At 38.0% G+C, this 16,006-nt stretch overlaps 1 protein-coding gene across 2 annotated transcripts; it reads left to right on the forward strand.

Moving 5' to 3' along the window:
• The first annotated feature begins 2,044 nt into the window (after positions 1 to 2,044).
• On the forward strand, positions 2,045 to 5,721 carry LOC122665147 (zinc finger CCCH domain-containing protein 56-like). Of its 2 annotated transcripts, XM_043861223.1 has the most exons (3): positions 2,045 to 2,228; positions 2,660 to 3,530; positions 5,062 to 5,721. In XM_043861223.1, the coding sequence occupies exons 2-3, from the start codon at positions 2,765 to 2,767 to the stop codon at positions 5,352 to 5,354; spliced, it is 1,059 nt and encodes a 352-aa protein (XP_043717158.1). In that variant the 5' UTR covers positions 2,045 to 2,228; positions 2,660 to 2,764; the 3' UTR covers positions 5,355 to 5,721. The 2 variants fall into 2 exon arrangements, with proteins under 2 accessions (XP_043717158.1, XP_043717157.1); XM_043861222.1 differs by lacking the exon at positions 2,045 to 2,228 and having other exon boundaries at positions 2,363 to 3,530.
• Positions 5,722 to 16,006: the final 10,285 nt, after the last annotated feature.

Here is a 16,006-nt window from a genome sequence, read left to right on the forward strand (position 1 = left end):
ATTAATAAGCAATTAGATAAAATGATATGGAAAAGCAAGGGCCCCACTATAGCTAAAGGCCCCTATTTGAGTAAGGCGCACGCACCAGATTATTTAAAGTGTTTTTAACGAATCTTCTCTCACTACTTATTATGAATGTAAGATTTCATTGTGATTAAAGCTACACAACAAACCGATACTAAAGAATTGAAATAAATTGAAACTGATCGAAAACCAAATTCTTTAACGATTTGGTTTTGGTCTCACTTATTCTCAGACCAAACCGACTGTTTGACACCCCTTAAAAAAGCTCCCAGTTTTCATGGAGTCTAATGAAATGAATGTAGCCACTTGGAAGGAACGTGACGTGGCAAAAATGAAAACATAAATTTTGGGTGTTATCCCAGTAGCCGTGTAAAATCTCTTAGCATGACACGTGTATAAATGTAAAAAATAGACTAATGAGCTTATTTCTTGGTTTATTGATCAGCAATTAGACAAAATGATATGGAAAAGCAAGGGCCCCACTATAGCTAAAGGCCCCTATTTGAGTAAGGCGCACGCAACCAGATTATTTAAAGTGTTTTTAACGAATCTTCTCTCACTTCTGATTATGAATGTAAGATTTCATTGTGATTAAAGCTCCACAACAAACTGATACTAGAGAATTGAAATAAATTCAAACTGATCGAAAACCAAATTCTTTAACGATTTGGTTTTGGTCTCACTTATTCTCAGACCAAACCAACCGTTTGACACCCCTTAAAAAAGCTCCCCGTTTTCATGGAGTCTAATGAACCACTGGAGCGTGACTTGGCAAAAATGAAAACATAAATTTTTGGTGTTATCTTAGTAGCCGTGTAAAATCTCTTAGCATGACATGTGTATAAGTGTAAAAAATAGACCGATGAGTTTATTTCTTGGTTTATTGATCAGCAATTAGACATAATGATATGGAAAAGCAAGGGCCCCTATTTGAGTAAGGCACACGCAACCAGATTATTTAAATTGTTTTTAACGAATCTTCTCTAACTACAGATTATGAATGTAAGATTTCATTGTGATTAAAGCTCCACAACAAATCGATACTAAAGAATTGAAATAAATTGAAACCGATTGAAAACCAAATTCTTTAACGATTTGGTTTTGGTCTCACTTATTCTCAGGCCAAGCCGACCATTTGACACCCCTTAAAAAAGCTCTCGGTTTTCATGGAGTCTAATGAAATGAATGTAGCCACTTGGAAGGAGCGTGACGTGGCAAAAATGAAAACATAAATTTTGGGTGTTATCTCAGTTGCCGTGTAAAATCTCTTAGCATGACACGTGTATAAATGTAAAAAAATAGACTGATGAGCTTATTTCTTGGTTTATTGATCAGCAATTAGACAAAATGATTTGGAAAAGCAAGGGCCCCACTATAGCTAAAGGCCCCTATTTGAGTAAGACGCACGTAACCAGATTATTTAAAATGTTTTTAACGAATCTTCTCTCACTATAGATTATGAATGTAAGATTTCACTGTGATTAAAGCTCCACAACAAACCAATACTAAAGAATTGAAATAAATTGAAACCGATTGAAAACCAAATTCTTTAACGATTTGTTTATGATCTCACTTATTCTCAGACCAAACCGTCCGTTTGACATCCTTTAAAAAAGTTCCCAATTGTCATGGAATGTAATGAAATGAATGTAGCCACTTGAAAGGAGCGTGACGTGGTAAAAATGAAAACATAAATTTTGGGTGTTATCTCAATAGTCGTGTAAAATTTCTTAGCATGGCACGTGTATAAATGTACAAAAAAAAGGACTGATGAGCTTATTTCTTGGTTTATTGATCAGCAATTACACAAAATGATATGGATAGGTTGCATCCAGACCATCCAATCCCATCCCAGAAACAGCCAAAATTATTCCATGTCAAGCAAGCTTTGCACAGCCTCTCCCCACCTCTCCCTCTCCCTCTCCCTCTCCCTTTCTCTCTTAGAACGTAGCACAGAAGAAAATGCTTTTTTATCCTCTTCTTTTACTTGGTTGGAGAGAGGGAGAGAGAGAGAGAGAGAGAAGTCACTAAAGTCGCTCTTTACATTTCCTGTGATTCTTTCTGATGGGCACTACAGCAGGCACAGGGTTCCTTTCCACTCTTCAACTGTACAGAGATAGTCTTCTCTTTGTATCTCTTAATCAAATCTATCGTGAATGCTAAAATCTCTAAGATACTCATCAGAGTCTCTTCTGTTTTAGTATGTGAGGCTCTTAGCCACTTCCTCTTCGATTTCATCTCTAAATTTCGTTTATTCATTGGGTTCCATCTCTGGGTTTTTCTCTTTTTTGATTTTTATCAAGTATGTTTTTAAATTTTATTTTTATTTTTTATTGTTGTAAATCAGAGTAAAAGTAGAAATTGGAGATTTTTAGTGTAATAAGATTAGATTCAAGGGTCTTACTCCGTTTGCTGCGGCTGTTGTTTTTCTTGCTTGAATGAGCTTAATATTTTTGGGAACTTATGGTTCAAACTGTTGGTTGTTGAGTTATTTAAGGACTTAAGGTGTCGGACAAAGACCCATTTGGAAATTACTTGAATTTATGGATCCAGGGGTTCTGAATCTGCTCATCTTCTTGTATTTCCATCATTTGAATTCGTTTCTCTTGGTGGATGATTTTGGTCTCATCCTCAGATGATGAATTAGGGTTTCGAGGCTGAGTTCTTCTTTTGTTCTGTTTCAAAAATTTCCCATATTTCTTGGAAAGAAATTAGATTTGGTGGTGGGTTTCTTCCGGCCATGGATTACAGTGGAGATGTTGGGCAGATGATCCCTGAAACCCTTGGCAGCGGTGGTGGTGCAGACAATTGGGTTCCAGGGTTAGGTGACCAAGCAATTTGGTCTACTGAGGATGATTATGGAGCTTGGAATGGAGACGCCTTTCCTGACACTCCATCAAACTCGAATTATGATGGAAGGCAATCTCAAACACGATCTGGGAGCGAACCTCCCAACAAGAAAACCAGAGGAGATTCCCAAGGAAGCGGGTTAAATAGAGACCGTGATCGATCCAAAGCGATTGGGAAGATGTTCTTCAAGACTAAACTTTGCTGCAAGTTTCGTGCAGGGAGTTGTCCCTATATTACAAACTGCAACTTTGCTCATGGGATTGAAGAGCTCCGTAAGCCTCCACCCAACTGGCAGGAAATTGTGGCCGCCCAAGAGGAGGAGCGAGAGCCCAGGGAAGAAAACCAAATTCCAATTATTAATTCTGGTTTGGGTGGAGAGACCCAGAGGTCTTATAAAGGGAGGCATTGCAAGAAGTTTTACACTGAAGAGGGGTGCCCATATGGAGATAACTGCACTTTTCTCCATGATGAGCAGTCGAGAGCTCGGGAGAGTGTAGCCATTAGTTTGGGTCCAACTGTTGGTAGTGGATATGGTACCAATGGGAATGGGACAAACCAGAAGCCTTCGAATTGGAAGACAAGGATCTGTAACAAATGGGAGACGACTGGGTATTGCCCATTTGGAAGCAAGTGCCACTTTGCTCATGGCTTTGGCGGTATGATCTTATATACTCTCATTACCATTTTGTGGTTCATTCTTCTAAATGATTTCTTTTTTGAGAAAAAAAACCTTTAAATTATGATCTCCCATTAATGTTTTTGTTACATTAGACAGCTGAGTATTGTAATTAATCTACAGCTGTTTTCTTATCAATGAATATGCATTATATCTGTCCAAGGCAATAAATTTAAGTATTGCTACTTAATCGCGTCAGTTCAATCCTACTTATCTCAATCCTCTAACAGCCCCCCAACCAAAAAAAGAAAAAAAACACACAAATCCCATTGCTGACAGCCACATTGCAAGGGCTTAGAGTCAGTTATCTGTTGAGCTTAATTTTCACTGCCAAAACCGCCTCCTCCCAAACTAACCCAAAAAGGGGGTGGTGGGTATTGCCTGGATCTACAAGATAACAAAAAGATTTTGCTCAGTATAAATTATATTTTACAATCACAGGTTACAATGTTGAAAAGATTTACCAAATCCCCATATAGTAAAAAAAGCTAAAGAAACAACATAAAATACCCCTAAATCGAGAGCAGTTTAATTAGTTATTGGATAAGAACATATTTTCTAAGAACAGTATAAACTAAATGAGAGACTGGGTATACCATGCCAAGGACCAATCCCAAGAATAGTATAAACCAACTGTATGTTTTGATTGTTTCAAACTTCCAATAGTTTGCTTATTCAGTTCTGCTGTCTTCTAGTTCTATATTGATTTTTGATTATTGATGTGGTTTAATATTGATTTTTGATGACTTGATGTGGCTTAATGTTGATTTTTGATGACTTGATGTGGCTTAATGTTTATTTTTTATGATATAAGGTTTATATTGTAACATACTAAATAAAGTTAGAAAGAGTGGGGAAAAAAATAGCACTTCGGCACCTTGTTGCGAAAGCGCTTAGGCACCCCTCCACTGCCTTGGGTCACTTTGACAACTATGCTTCTTATTGCCTTCTGCTCAGTGACCTGGACTGTCTACATTTTGGGTGGGCTATTGCCAAAAGTTTTGCTGATCTTGTGGCATTTCAGAGACTAATTTTTGTCATGATTTTAAGCTAAATTGGAAAGGATAAGATGTGATTACTGTTGAAGTGGGGCACTACTTTGGAGTTTATAATACTGGGTATTTTTTCTAGCTATGAGTCTATGACCCATTGAAGAGGTGAGCATCAACTGATCATTCAGGTTGATTGACCAGTAGTTGTTATTTAACATAGTTTCTCAATTAACTAGTGGAAGGAATAACTTGCAAATTGGCTGGTTGAATACCAATTTCTAAGTCATTTAATGGGTGTTTCATATAATCGATGACTTACTAATCTATGGAATCCTGACAGTTCTAAAGAACACCTTCTTTAATTATGTGAAGTCAACAAAAACAGCTAAAATTGTGTGTAAAAGCAAGGTCACTCAAATGCGTCAAGCTCGTCAAGTACAAGCTTTTAGATGTTGGGGATCCCCATTAGAAACCAAAATATAACTATGTATATCTTGACAATTCAATCTCTGGAAACAGAGTTGCACAGGTATGGTGGAGGACTTGTGGAGATCGATGGTAGAGACTCTACAGCCTCTCCTGACTCGAAGCAAGTTGCAGTGTCTTCAAAGACCCAGACAGATACAGTAGTTGCATCTGCTACATCAGTTCCTCATACAGATGTTTATCACATGGGAGTTCCATCACAGAGATCTTCAGCTTTAATCCAGAGGCAGGGGCAGAGGCCTCTTGAGAAATGGAAGGGCCCTGACAAGATCAGTAGGATATATGGTGATTGGATTGATGACAATGAGTGGGAACCGGCTCGATAATTGGAATTGGAGTGCTTCTCATGGAATCATTTAAGGTAAGAAAAATGCTTGACGAATTGCAAACTGCACAGAAAAGATTTTGGACAAACTGATGTGGACTGAAAAGTTTAAAATCAGGAGGAAATAGTTTGAATCATCCAACCCAACCCATGGGGATTTAATGGGTTACACAGCTCTAGTTCTGGTTCAAGGACAGCACTTTTGGTGTCTTGGTGTCTATGCATTATCATCTGAGTTCTGCCTTGCCTCCAATTGTTTAGTTGCTTTAGGGCTTCAAATTTCAGGTTCAGAAAGTTTGGAGCTGTAATCACTTCTGTAAACTGTTTACTTTGTTAACAAATGAATACCATATGGTCCATCATTTCAATCCAACTACTTCCCTGTACTAGTAAATTTTAATTATGGATCTCACCTCTTTTCTGCTTATATGAAATTTCATTGTCTTTTGGTTTTGATACACTGAATTACCTTGATTTTCAAATTGAAACACATCTAAGTATGTTACTTCATTTTATAGTTCTTTTTTTACAAATTTTAGATGATCAAATGCTTCTGTCCACATCCCCCCAAAAAAAAAAAAAAAAAAAAAAAAAAAGCTTTCAAAAGTAAAAATACATACAAAACTAGAGCCTGATACATTCTCACGTAGGCACCAATTTTCTTTCCATCTCTGCCACTCCTTTACCTGATTTCTTTCCCTTTCCTACTTTGTTGTTCTTTCTCAGATTCTCAATGAAGGAATGGAAGAATTATGCAAACTGTACTTTTGTATTGCTTAAAAAACACGTCTTTCACTTGAAACATGCCATGGAAGAACTTTTTAACTTTTAATTACTTCTCTTCCATGACCTAACATATATTTTGGAATTTTGAGGGAAGTGTTACGCAAAGTTATTGTGATTCATTGCAAAAATAATACCTTTAATGTCTTCTAAGTTTAATGATTTGAATTAATTTTTTGAGAAAAAAAAATGCTGCCTGATCATGTAGCCCCTGTGCCAGACATAGGAGTATGGGAAATTACCATTTTCAACTCAAGGTTGTTATTGTGTATGTTTTAACAAAACTTTGGTTAAGTGATTTGTTATTTCCGCTATGTGACATGTCAGATGGGGTTGAAATTTGGTGGATATGTAGATACCAAGTGTCTCTTACTCATATGTCAAGTTTTAGACCAAACATAATTGACCGAGTAACAAAACAATGCATTGGAGAAGAAAAAAAATGACAATACCAAAGGGTGCATCGTATGCCATCATAGTTGTCAAGGCGTCCAACTCCTTGATATGAACTTGAACTAGCAATTAAGTTGGGATATCCCAATCATAATCGTTTTTTTTTTTTTGTTGTACAACCAGGTCCGGACTCGGTAGATTGGATTCTTGTAAATTGGACCCAAAATCTATGTCAAAAACTCAAGGAGCACTTAGATTATAGTGCAACACTGCCACTTTGAATTTAGAAAACATAGCCCCAATTTGGATTTTAGAGTTGGTTAGTCCGCCAAGTCTCAATTTAATCCATGGATCTGATGATTCATTCAATTCTTAATATAAATATTTTTATATTTTTTTGTTGGGAGAAAGAATGCCACCTGGTCGCATCAAATACGCTGCCTTTCCTTCCGGACATAGGCGCACAAAGTTGATCAGGCGTGTGGCAGTCATTTTGTACGCCCCTATGTCAAGAAGCAGAGGCGGCATGCGCTGCATGACCAGGTGGCATTCTCTTTCCACTTTTTTGTTTGTATAATTTTGTCACCGTCAGTTCTTGGGCTGATTTGATTATGTTGTATCATAAAATAAATGAAGTGTTCCTTAGATTTGTCACATCAATTTTAGTAATACATCTCAATCATATGCCTCGGCTTGCAAAAGGGCATTCAACTCCTCTAAAACAACCCATCCAACTGTTGAAAGGACTTGGATACATTTTGGGATGCATGTCCAAGTCCTTCTCGCCGTTGAATAGGTGATTGGAGTTAGAGAAGATAATTTTTTCTAATCTCAATGGTTTGAAAGTTTATGGGGGAATTAGGAAAAATTAGCTTTCAGACAAATATAAAAGTACTATTATGACAATGAAAAGTTGGCTCCTATGTGGCATATATAACTGATAGAAACAAATTGCAAGGTTTAAAAACTCAAAATTAGGTACGGGATTGGTCTCAACGATTCCAAGTATGATTTGTGATACACCACATTCTGTGCCCTAATCTTAACCCTACACGTGGCCAATCTTGGAATACAAGCAAGATCGAATCAGAAGCATGCCAAAGAATAATCACGCTCACGGCGATTACAGGGGCAGGCCCACTAAGGCAGTTGTATAACCAAATAGGGATCTGACGTGCACTTCCACGTGTCCCAAGAATCACCAGATCCCGAGAACTAAGGAGGATGGCAGTTAGAATAGGAGTTTCCTAAATCCATGCTCCCAAAATAGGAAAGGCAAAAGAGGAGGGATTGCCTCAGATCCTCCCTAACCATTATAAATAAGGAGTCCTAACGCTCATATAAAAAAAGTTCAATAATCAATACAGATTTTCAGTTACTTCACAGGGCCGACTCTATTTTTCCCAATTTCTTCTGAGCTCTGAATAAATTTGACAGTTGTGTTCTTGGAGAATATCTCTCTAGCAGATTTCTTCGCACAACAGTTTGGCTCCGTCTGTGGGAATTCGGAGAAAAAACCTGCGGAGATCCCACCATGACCAACACCAGAAATCAATCTAGGGCCACCAGAGCTGCCACTGCCGCCGCGATCTCAGCGGCTATTGCTCCCCCGGCACCCCCTCCTGCCATTCAAGGGGAAATATTGGCTCCTCCCGTTGTCTCACGTCAGGGGGTCGAGGATCCTATTCCAAAAGATAATGGATTACCACGTCAGGAGGGGTCTCATTCTAGTTTACCGGCGGATCCACCAAGGTACGTGATGGTGGAACAGTTCGACACAATGCAGACCCGCTGGGAAGATAAGATGGAGCAGATGATGGAGATGTAGCGTGACCTCTTATAGGGGATCCCCATACCCCCACTGATGAGCACATTTATGTGTGAAATCTTAGGGCATAAAACATATATTTTACCACATTGGACAGAGTTACTCGGTGCTTTCTTGTGCTTTTCAGGTTTTAGGAGAATTCTTGTGAAAATGGAGGAGATGATGCTAAGGAAATGTTTTTAAGCTGTTTAGAGGTGTTAATGGCTTGGATGCGTAGCCCATCGAGTCAGCTTCGCAACGGTTCAAACGGTACTTGATTCCGAGTTGAAACGAAGAAGTTACGGCCGTTTCCATAACAAAGTGCGAAAATGGTCTGTAGGGGTTTATTTGTAATTATTGACAGTCGGACAGGGACAAAATGAAGCAACAGTTTAGATGCCAGGAGTCTTAACGCAATAACCAGAAGTTATATTTCTTGTACCCGAAAGATTCCATTTGGAGGGCTCTGGACAGTCCAACTTCAACTTGAGATATCTTGGGCTCCCGAACTCCAAATTGGACGAAATTTGGGTCTATTTTGGGTGATTTTTCGCAATGAACACAATGGTGAGGCCTATATAAGCACCCCATGCTCCACGTTTTCTGAAGGACAGAATGGGTATTTTATTTATTCTTGAAGGAATCCTAGTCATCACCCTTACTCTCTCTCTCCTCCAACTTCTCAAGGGCACTTCTGGAATTCTACTTGGGATAGATTTATTTTGAAAGATATTCTCTCACCTATGGAAAGTTGAAAAATCAAAGATGCTTTGATTTTATTGCTTGGAGAAGATATCTACAAAGAAAATGAAGCACTTGTTAGAATTGGAAGTTTACTTTTCTAGAAATAGAAGGTCTATTTAAACAATCTTCTCTTCTTCTTCTTTCTATTTTTTTCTTTTTTCTTAGGATTCAAGGCATTGTAAAAGAGGAAGGAGAAGAGAATATTCTCTTTTCTTAGGGAATATTTCTCCTACACTTCCCTCTTCTCTCTTCTCCTCTCTTCCCCTTATAAATACCCCTTGCCCTCTGGGTTGTAAGAAGTTAGTTTTTTTTAATTTAGTTTTTAGTTAGTTTCTAGTTCAATTTTAATTCAGTTTTTAGTGTAATTTTTAGCTCATTCACTTAGTGAAATTTCTTCTCTTCTTCTCCTTCTAATTTGTGATTTTTGGCTTTTCTAAGTTCTAGTTTGCTTTTATAATTTTTAGTTAATGCTTATAATAGGTTTAGTTTATGCTTTAATTTCAATTTAAGTCTTCAATTGGGTTGTAATTTCTTAATTCTAGTTTAGGTTTTAAGTCTTCTAGTCTAAGTTCTTAAGTTGATGACAAGACTTGAAGATTTAGAAGAGGAGGCCATGGTAAGTTTATGCAAGTATTCAAGCTTTTCATTTACATTCATGCAAGCACATCCAGGTTTTACTATCTAAACTCTCAATCTCATTCTCCATCTCCTCTATCTCTCTCTATCTTCTTCTTCTTCCCCCTCTATTTCTTTTATTTTAATTTTATATGGTTGTGGTTTATGGATGCATTTTTATTCCCTTATTTCTTTTTATGTGGTTAGTATGTGTGGCTGCATTTTTATTCCTTTCAATTCGCTTTAATTTGATAGGTTAGATGCTCATGTGTTAGGACGCCGATTTAATCCCTTAATTTTGTTAGATGCTTATGAGTTAGGATGCATTGATTTTCGTTAGTTTAATTAGTTTAATTTAACACTTTAATTTGGTTCATTTTGCATTACTTTTAAGTTAGTTAAATAGAGTGGCGTATATCTCCTCGTGTTCGACCCGTAGCTACGATTGACCCGTACGCTTGCGGTTTTATTTTAACTCAAACAAGTTTTTGGCGCCGTTGCCGGGGAGATTATAGTCCATTTTATTTTTCTGATTTTTAAGTAGTTCGAAGTGTTTTAGTTTATTATTTTCTCTTCTTTTTCTGAAAAAAAAAAAATTAGTTTTTGAAAACCTCCTCTTGTTTCTCTTCTGTTTCAAATAGTGTGCACCCAATCTAAAGTCCTTCATATGCCCAAACCCAACTAATCTTGGTGCCCCTTGATTCGTTGGGTGGTTTGGATTGGCATGTGACTTATCTTTGGAGGTGACCACTCTTGATAACAGGAAAGCGACATAGTGAGAGCGTTGGAAACATAAACGTATAGTAGTCCTCCACCCTACATCAGAATCCATTTGGAGTCGCCCGTAGGTGGCTCGTGAAGACTATACGGGTTCCCTTGCTGTCAACCTATATGGCAACCTTACAGCTTTGGAACCATTGTTTCGATTTCTGAGGGATAGATGCACTATCTACCTTGGGCTCCCTCTTGTTTTTAGTATTTTTTTTTTCTAATCTTTTATTTTTCTTAAAATTTTTTTTATTTTATGGGAGACCTCAATTTGGGATAGGTGGTTAGTTTAGAATTATGGGAGATACACTTCCAAATAAGACTTTGGGGGAAAGATGGACCTATGCTAAGGCAACCATGATTTTGGAGGAAATGTTTAAACAGGTTAGGGAAGCCAAAAGTAGTGAGATAGAGAATAATTTTGCACCACCCCAGTACAATTTTGCTCCCCAACCCAACTATGGGCTTTCAAAAAATTTTGATTGGTTACATCCCCAAACAATCCATGTTATGGAAGGATGCCCTAATCTGTATGGGGGTAACTATGGTGATGAGAATGTGAGTCTTCAATTTCAATACAATTCTTTTGGCACTTACAATTAGGGGTGGAGTGATCATCCCGATTTCTTGTGGGATCAATGGAATAACCAAGCTGGACCACCCAATTTCCAATATCATGGTCAGTTTGGTCCTCCAATGCCCAACCCTCCATTAAATCTTAACGGACCACCTCTCCTTGAACCATATCACCAACCCCTTGAGTTTCAAAACATGGGTGAGGAGGCCAGACTGAATGAGCTTGAGAAATACATAGACCTTCTCACAACAAGCCAAAATACCATGGAGAAGCAACTCTATCAACTGATAACCATGGTACAAGAGGGGGGAACGGGTACATTACTTAGTCAGCTTGAACCACCCCATCCCCAGTTTAATGATATTGAAAGTCCACCACCCCAGTTTGAGGTTAATGAGAGTCATTCCCAACAAGCTGCTTTTCATGATGATTTATTTGTTGAGATTGAGTCTCCTCAGGATATTAGTGAAGCGAGATTTGATGAGCTACCTGGGGAAGTCCAACTTTTTCCTGAAATTTCTGATTTTAGTGAGCCTAGTGTTTTTATTGATTTAGAATCAGATTTTCATGATAACATAGAAACCCAGGAAATTCGATCTCCCCCTCTCTCTTTGGAAAACCCGGATAATGGTCATTTTGAGGATTCCATTGTCCCGTTTGTTGATTTGTCCAAACTTCCTAGGTTTGATGATTTTATTGAGGAGGACAATGTTAGTCAAGATGCGTTTCAAGCATATTTCCATGATCCTTATTTAGCAAACCAAGTTCTGCAAAGAGCGGATAGTTTTATTGCTAGGATTGATTTGAGTAAACCTCCCATTTTTGATGATTATGTTGATGAGGTTATTCATAATCCTTTTTATGCTTATTGTGATCCATTCTTGGTTGATTTTTACAATAATGACATGTGTTCTACATTGCAAACGGGAGAGAATGGGAGGATTTATGGCCTGAGTTTTAATGCCTTCATTTTCCACTATCCCATGAGGATAGATTTTTCTATTAGATATTTCTCAGTTGTGCTTAACTTCCATATTATTTCTCGTTTTACTAAAATTCATGGTCAAGTGTTTTCTGGGTCTGAAACTATTTCTCCATTTACTGGCCATGGATTGAGATTTCTGTTGCTGCTCCTAGCACTTTTTATAGAGCTCATGACTCTTCATGATCCTCGTTGTTGATTATATCCGGTAAGCCCCTTCATCTCCTCCCATGTCCTTATGTTTTTTCTTTTATGCATGCATTGAGGACACTGCATGAATTAAGTGTGGGGGGTATGTTGGGCTTAATTGGTGAATTTTGATTTGGCAATAGTTTGGTTTTGTGTATATGTCTCTTTGATTGCAAAACGAGAGAGAGAGAGGAAATTAGGTGTCCTAGCATGCGAAATAATAAAAATCCCTTTTCAAGGATGGTAATTGGTTTGTATCCGGTGAGAGGGATTGAATTGGAAAATATGAACGTTATTTCATTTGATGGCTAGATTCCTCTATGTGTTTTATGGATCCTTTGATCTTTTGGCTAGTAGTTGAGAACAATTTGTTTGTGGCAAGGCAAGGCATGAAGGTGGAAGTGAATGAAAAAAAAAAGAAAAAGAAAAAAAAATAAGGAACAGAAAAGAAAGTGGAATTCCTTAGGACTAGACAGGGCACTGTGCCTCATGAAGCAGGGTGACTTGATCGAAATTCCTTGGAAGGAAACCCAAAAAAAAAAAACTCTTGCATCAATGTCTCAATGTCCTATGGATATATGCAAAAAGCGAAGCTACCAAGTATTTGGGTGTCTGGTGTATGCTCCACCATGTCATTCAGAGAATAGTAGTGGAGTAGAAATAGAGTTTGTGGTTGAGAAAGAAAAAAACTTTTGCCTTAATGCCTGAAAAAAAAAAAAGTATGGTCAACAATACTCAATGCTTAAGTCTTTGGTTCCATCGATGCTATGGGGGGTTTACTTGAAGGTGAGTAGTGTTCAGAAAATATGGGGAGATCCCTTGAACTTGATGCATGCTTGTTACTTGAATTGATGTGGGGTGATAAAATTCAAGTGTGGGGGAACCTTTGGCTCCTTGATATTTAGTTGAACACTTTTTGGGATTATGTGCACTGTCCTACTTATGCCATGATTAAAATTTGCAGCATTCATTTACAATTGAATTTTGGGTGTATATTCACTGCAAACACCCATGAGACAAAACTCATCCACTAGGGGTAACCTAGGGGTTTAAAGGCTTGTTGCACATGCTAAGTGCAACCGTGATTCCTACAAAAGTGATTTAGGATTTTTACATTCTAGGTTAGTTTTTCTTTTGTTTACTTGAGGACAAGTAACGTTCAAGTGTGGGGGAATCTGATGAGCACATTTATGTGTGAAATCTTAGGGCATAAAACATATATTTTACCACATTGGACAGAGTTACTCGGTGCTTTCTTGTGCTTTTCAGGTTTTAGGTGAATTCTTGTGAAAATGGAGGAGATGATGTTAAGGAAATATTTTTAAGCTGTTTAGAGGTGTTAATGGCTTGGATGGGTAGCCCATCGAGTCAGCTTCGCAACGGTTCAAACGGCACTTGATTCCGAGTTGAAACGAAGAAGTTACGGCCGTTTCCATAACAAAGTGCGAAAATGGTCTATAGGGGTTTATTTGTAATTATTGACAGTCGGACAGGGACAAAATGAAGCAAAAGTTCGGATGCCAGGAGTCTTAACGCAATAACCAGAAGTTATATTTCTTGTACCCGAAAGATTCCATTTGGAGGGCTCTGGACAGTCCAACTTCAACTTGAGATATCTTGGGCTCCCGAACTCCAAATTGGACGAAATTTGGGTCTATTTTGGGTGATTTTTCGCAATGAACACAATGGTGAGGCCTATATAAGCACCCCATGCTCTACGTTTTCTGAAGGACAGAATGGGTATTTTATTTATTCTTGAAGGAATCCTAGTCATCACCCTTACTCTCTCTCTCCTCCAACTTCTCAAGGGCACTTCTGGAATTCTACTTGGGATAGATTTATTTTGAAAGATATTCTCTCACCTATGGAAAGTTGAAAAATCAAAGATGCTTTGATTTTATTGCTTAGAGAAGATATCTACAAAGAAAATGAAGACTTGTTAGAATTGGAAGTTTACTTTTCTAGAAATAGAAGGTCTATTTAAACAATCTTCTCTCTTCTTCTTTCTATTTTTTTCTTTTTCTTAGGATTCAAGGCATTGTAAAGAGGAAGGAGAAGAGAATATCTCTCTTTTCTTAGGAATATTTCTCCTACACTTCCCTCTTCTCTCTTCTCCTCTCTTCCCCTTATAAATACCCCTTGCCCTCTGGGTTGTAAGAAGTTAGTTTTTTTTAGTTTAGTTTTTAGTTAGTTTCTAGTTCAATTTTAATTCAGTTTTTAGTGTAATTTTTAGCTCATTCACTTAGTGAAATTTCTTCTCTTCTTCTCCTTCTAATTTGTGATTTTTGGCTTTTCTAAGTTCTAGTTTGCTTTTATAATTTTTAGTTAATGCTTATAATAGGTTTAGTTTATGCTTTAATTTCAATTTAAGTCTTCAATTGGGTTGTAATTTCTTAATTCTAGTTTAGGTTTTAAGTCTTCTAGTCTAAGTTCTTAAGTTGATGACAAGACTTGAAGATTTAGAAGAGGAGGCCATGGTAAGTTTATGCAAGTATTCAAGCTTTTCATTTACATTCATGCAAGCACATCCAGGTTTTACTATCTAAACTCTCAATCTCATTCTCCATCTCCTCTATCTCTCTCTATCTTCTTCTTCTTCCCCCTCTATTTCTTTTATTTTAATTTTATATGGTTGTGGTTTATGGATGCATTTTTATTCCCTTATTTCTTTTTATGTGGTTAGTATGTGTGGCTGCATTTTTATTCCTTTCAATTCGCTTTAGTTTGATAGGTTAGATGCTCATGTGTTAGGACGCCGATTTAATCCCTTAATTTTGTTAGATGCTTATGTGTTAGGATGCATTGATTTTCGTTAGTTTAATTAGTTTAATTTAACACTTTAATTTGGTTCATTTTGCATTACTTTTAAGTTAGTTAAATAGAGTGGCGTATATCTCCTCGTGTTCGACCCGTAGCTACGATTGACCCGTACGCTTGCGGTTTTATTTTAACTCAAACACCCACCTCCTCCGTAGGACGGCGAAAGATCTCCATCTCTGGGCCACAGTGAAAACCACAGCAATGCTAACAACACTCGATGGAGAAACAAGGAGGCGCAGCAGAATGCCAAGAATCAAGATTCTCAGATGACCAAAGTTGAACAGGCCTTGAACAAAAAAGTCTTGGAACTCCAAGATCAGATCCAAGAATTCATACGGGGAAAGAACCAAGCCCCTAATCATAACTTTCACTTTACTACTGATCTGGCGTTCACCGACGAGGTACGGTTTGAACCTCTTCCAAAGGGGTTCAAGGTGCCGACCATAGAACAATATGCAGGCACCTCAGATCCGGAGGACCACTTGGAGACCATTAAGTCCTTACTGTTCTTTCAGGGTGCCTCTGACGCGATCATGTGCAGGGCTTTTCCTTCCACTCTGAAAGGAGCGGCAAGACAGTGGTTCTCACGACTCCCCCCCCAGTTCTCTTTCCAAATTTACCGATCTGGGGAGGGCCTTCTTGGCCCACTTTGTGAGCAGTAGAGTTCACAAGAAGACCGCCGCCAATCTGCTAGCCATAAAGCAGCGCCCCGATGAGTCGATCAGAGGCTTTTTGATGAGATTCAATAAAGAAGCCTTGGAAGTACGCAACTTGGACCAGATGGTGAAATTTCAGGCATTGCGCAACAGCATTCATGACGTCAAGTTAAAAAAGTCCTTGATCATGGATGAACCGGGGGATATGTACAAGCTATTCTCACGCTGTGAGAAATATATCAATTTGGCCAAAGTTCTTGCAGCAGAGAAGGAATATAAACCCGAGAAGAAGGCCCAAGAAAAGAAAGATGAGTCCGTT

The sequence above is a fragment of the Telopea speciosissima genome, chromosome 6 (genome assembly GCF_018873765.1).
Source record: "Telopea speciosissima isolate NSW1024214 ecotype Mountain lineage chromosome 6, Tspe_v1, whole genome shotgun sequence".
Taxonomy (NCBI): domain Eukaryota; kingdom Viridiplantae; phylum Streptophyta; class Magnoliopsida; order Proteales; family Proteaceae; genus Telopea; species Telopea speciosissima.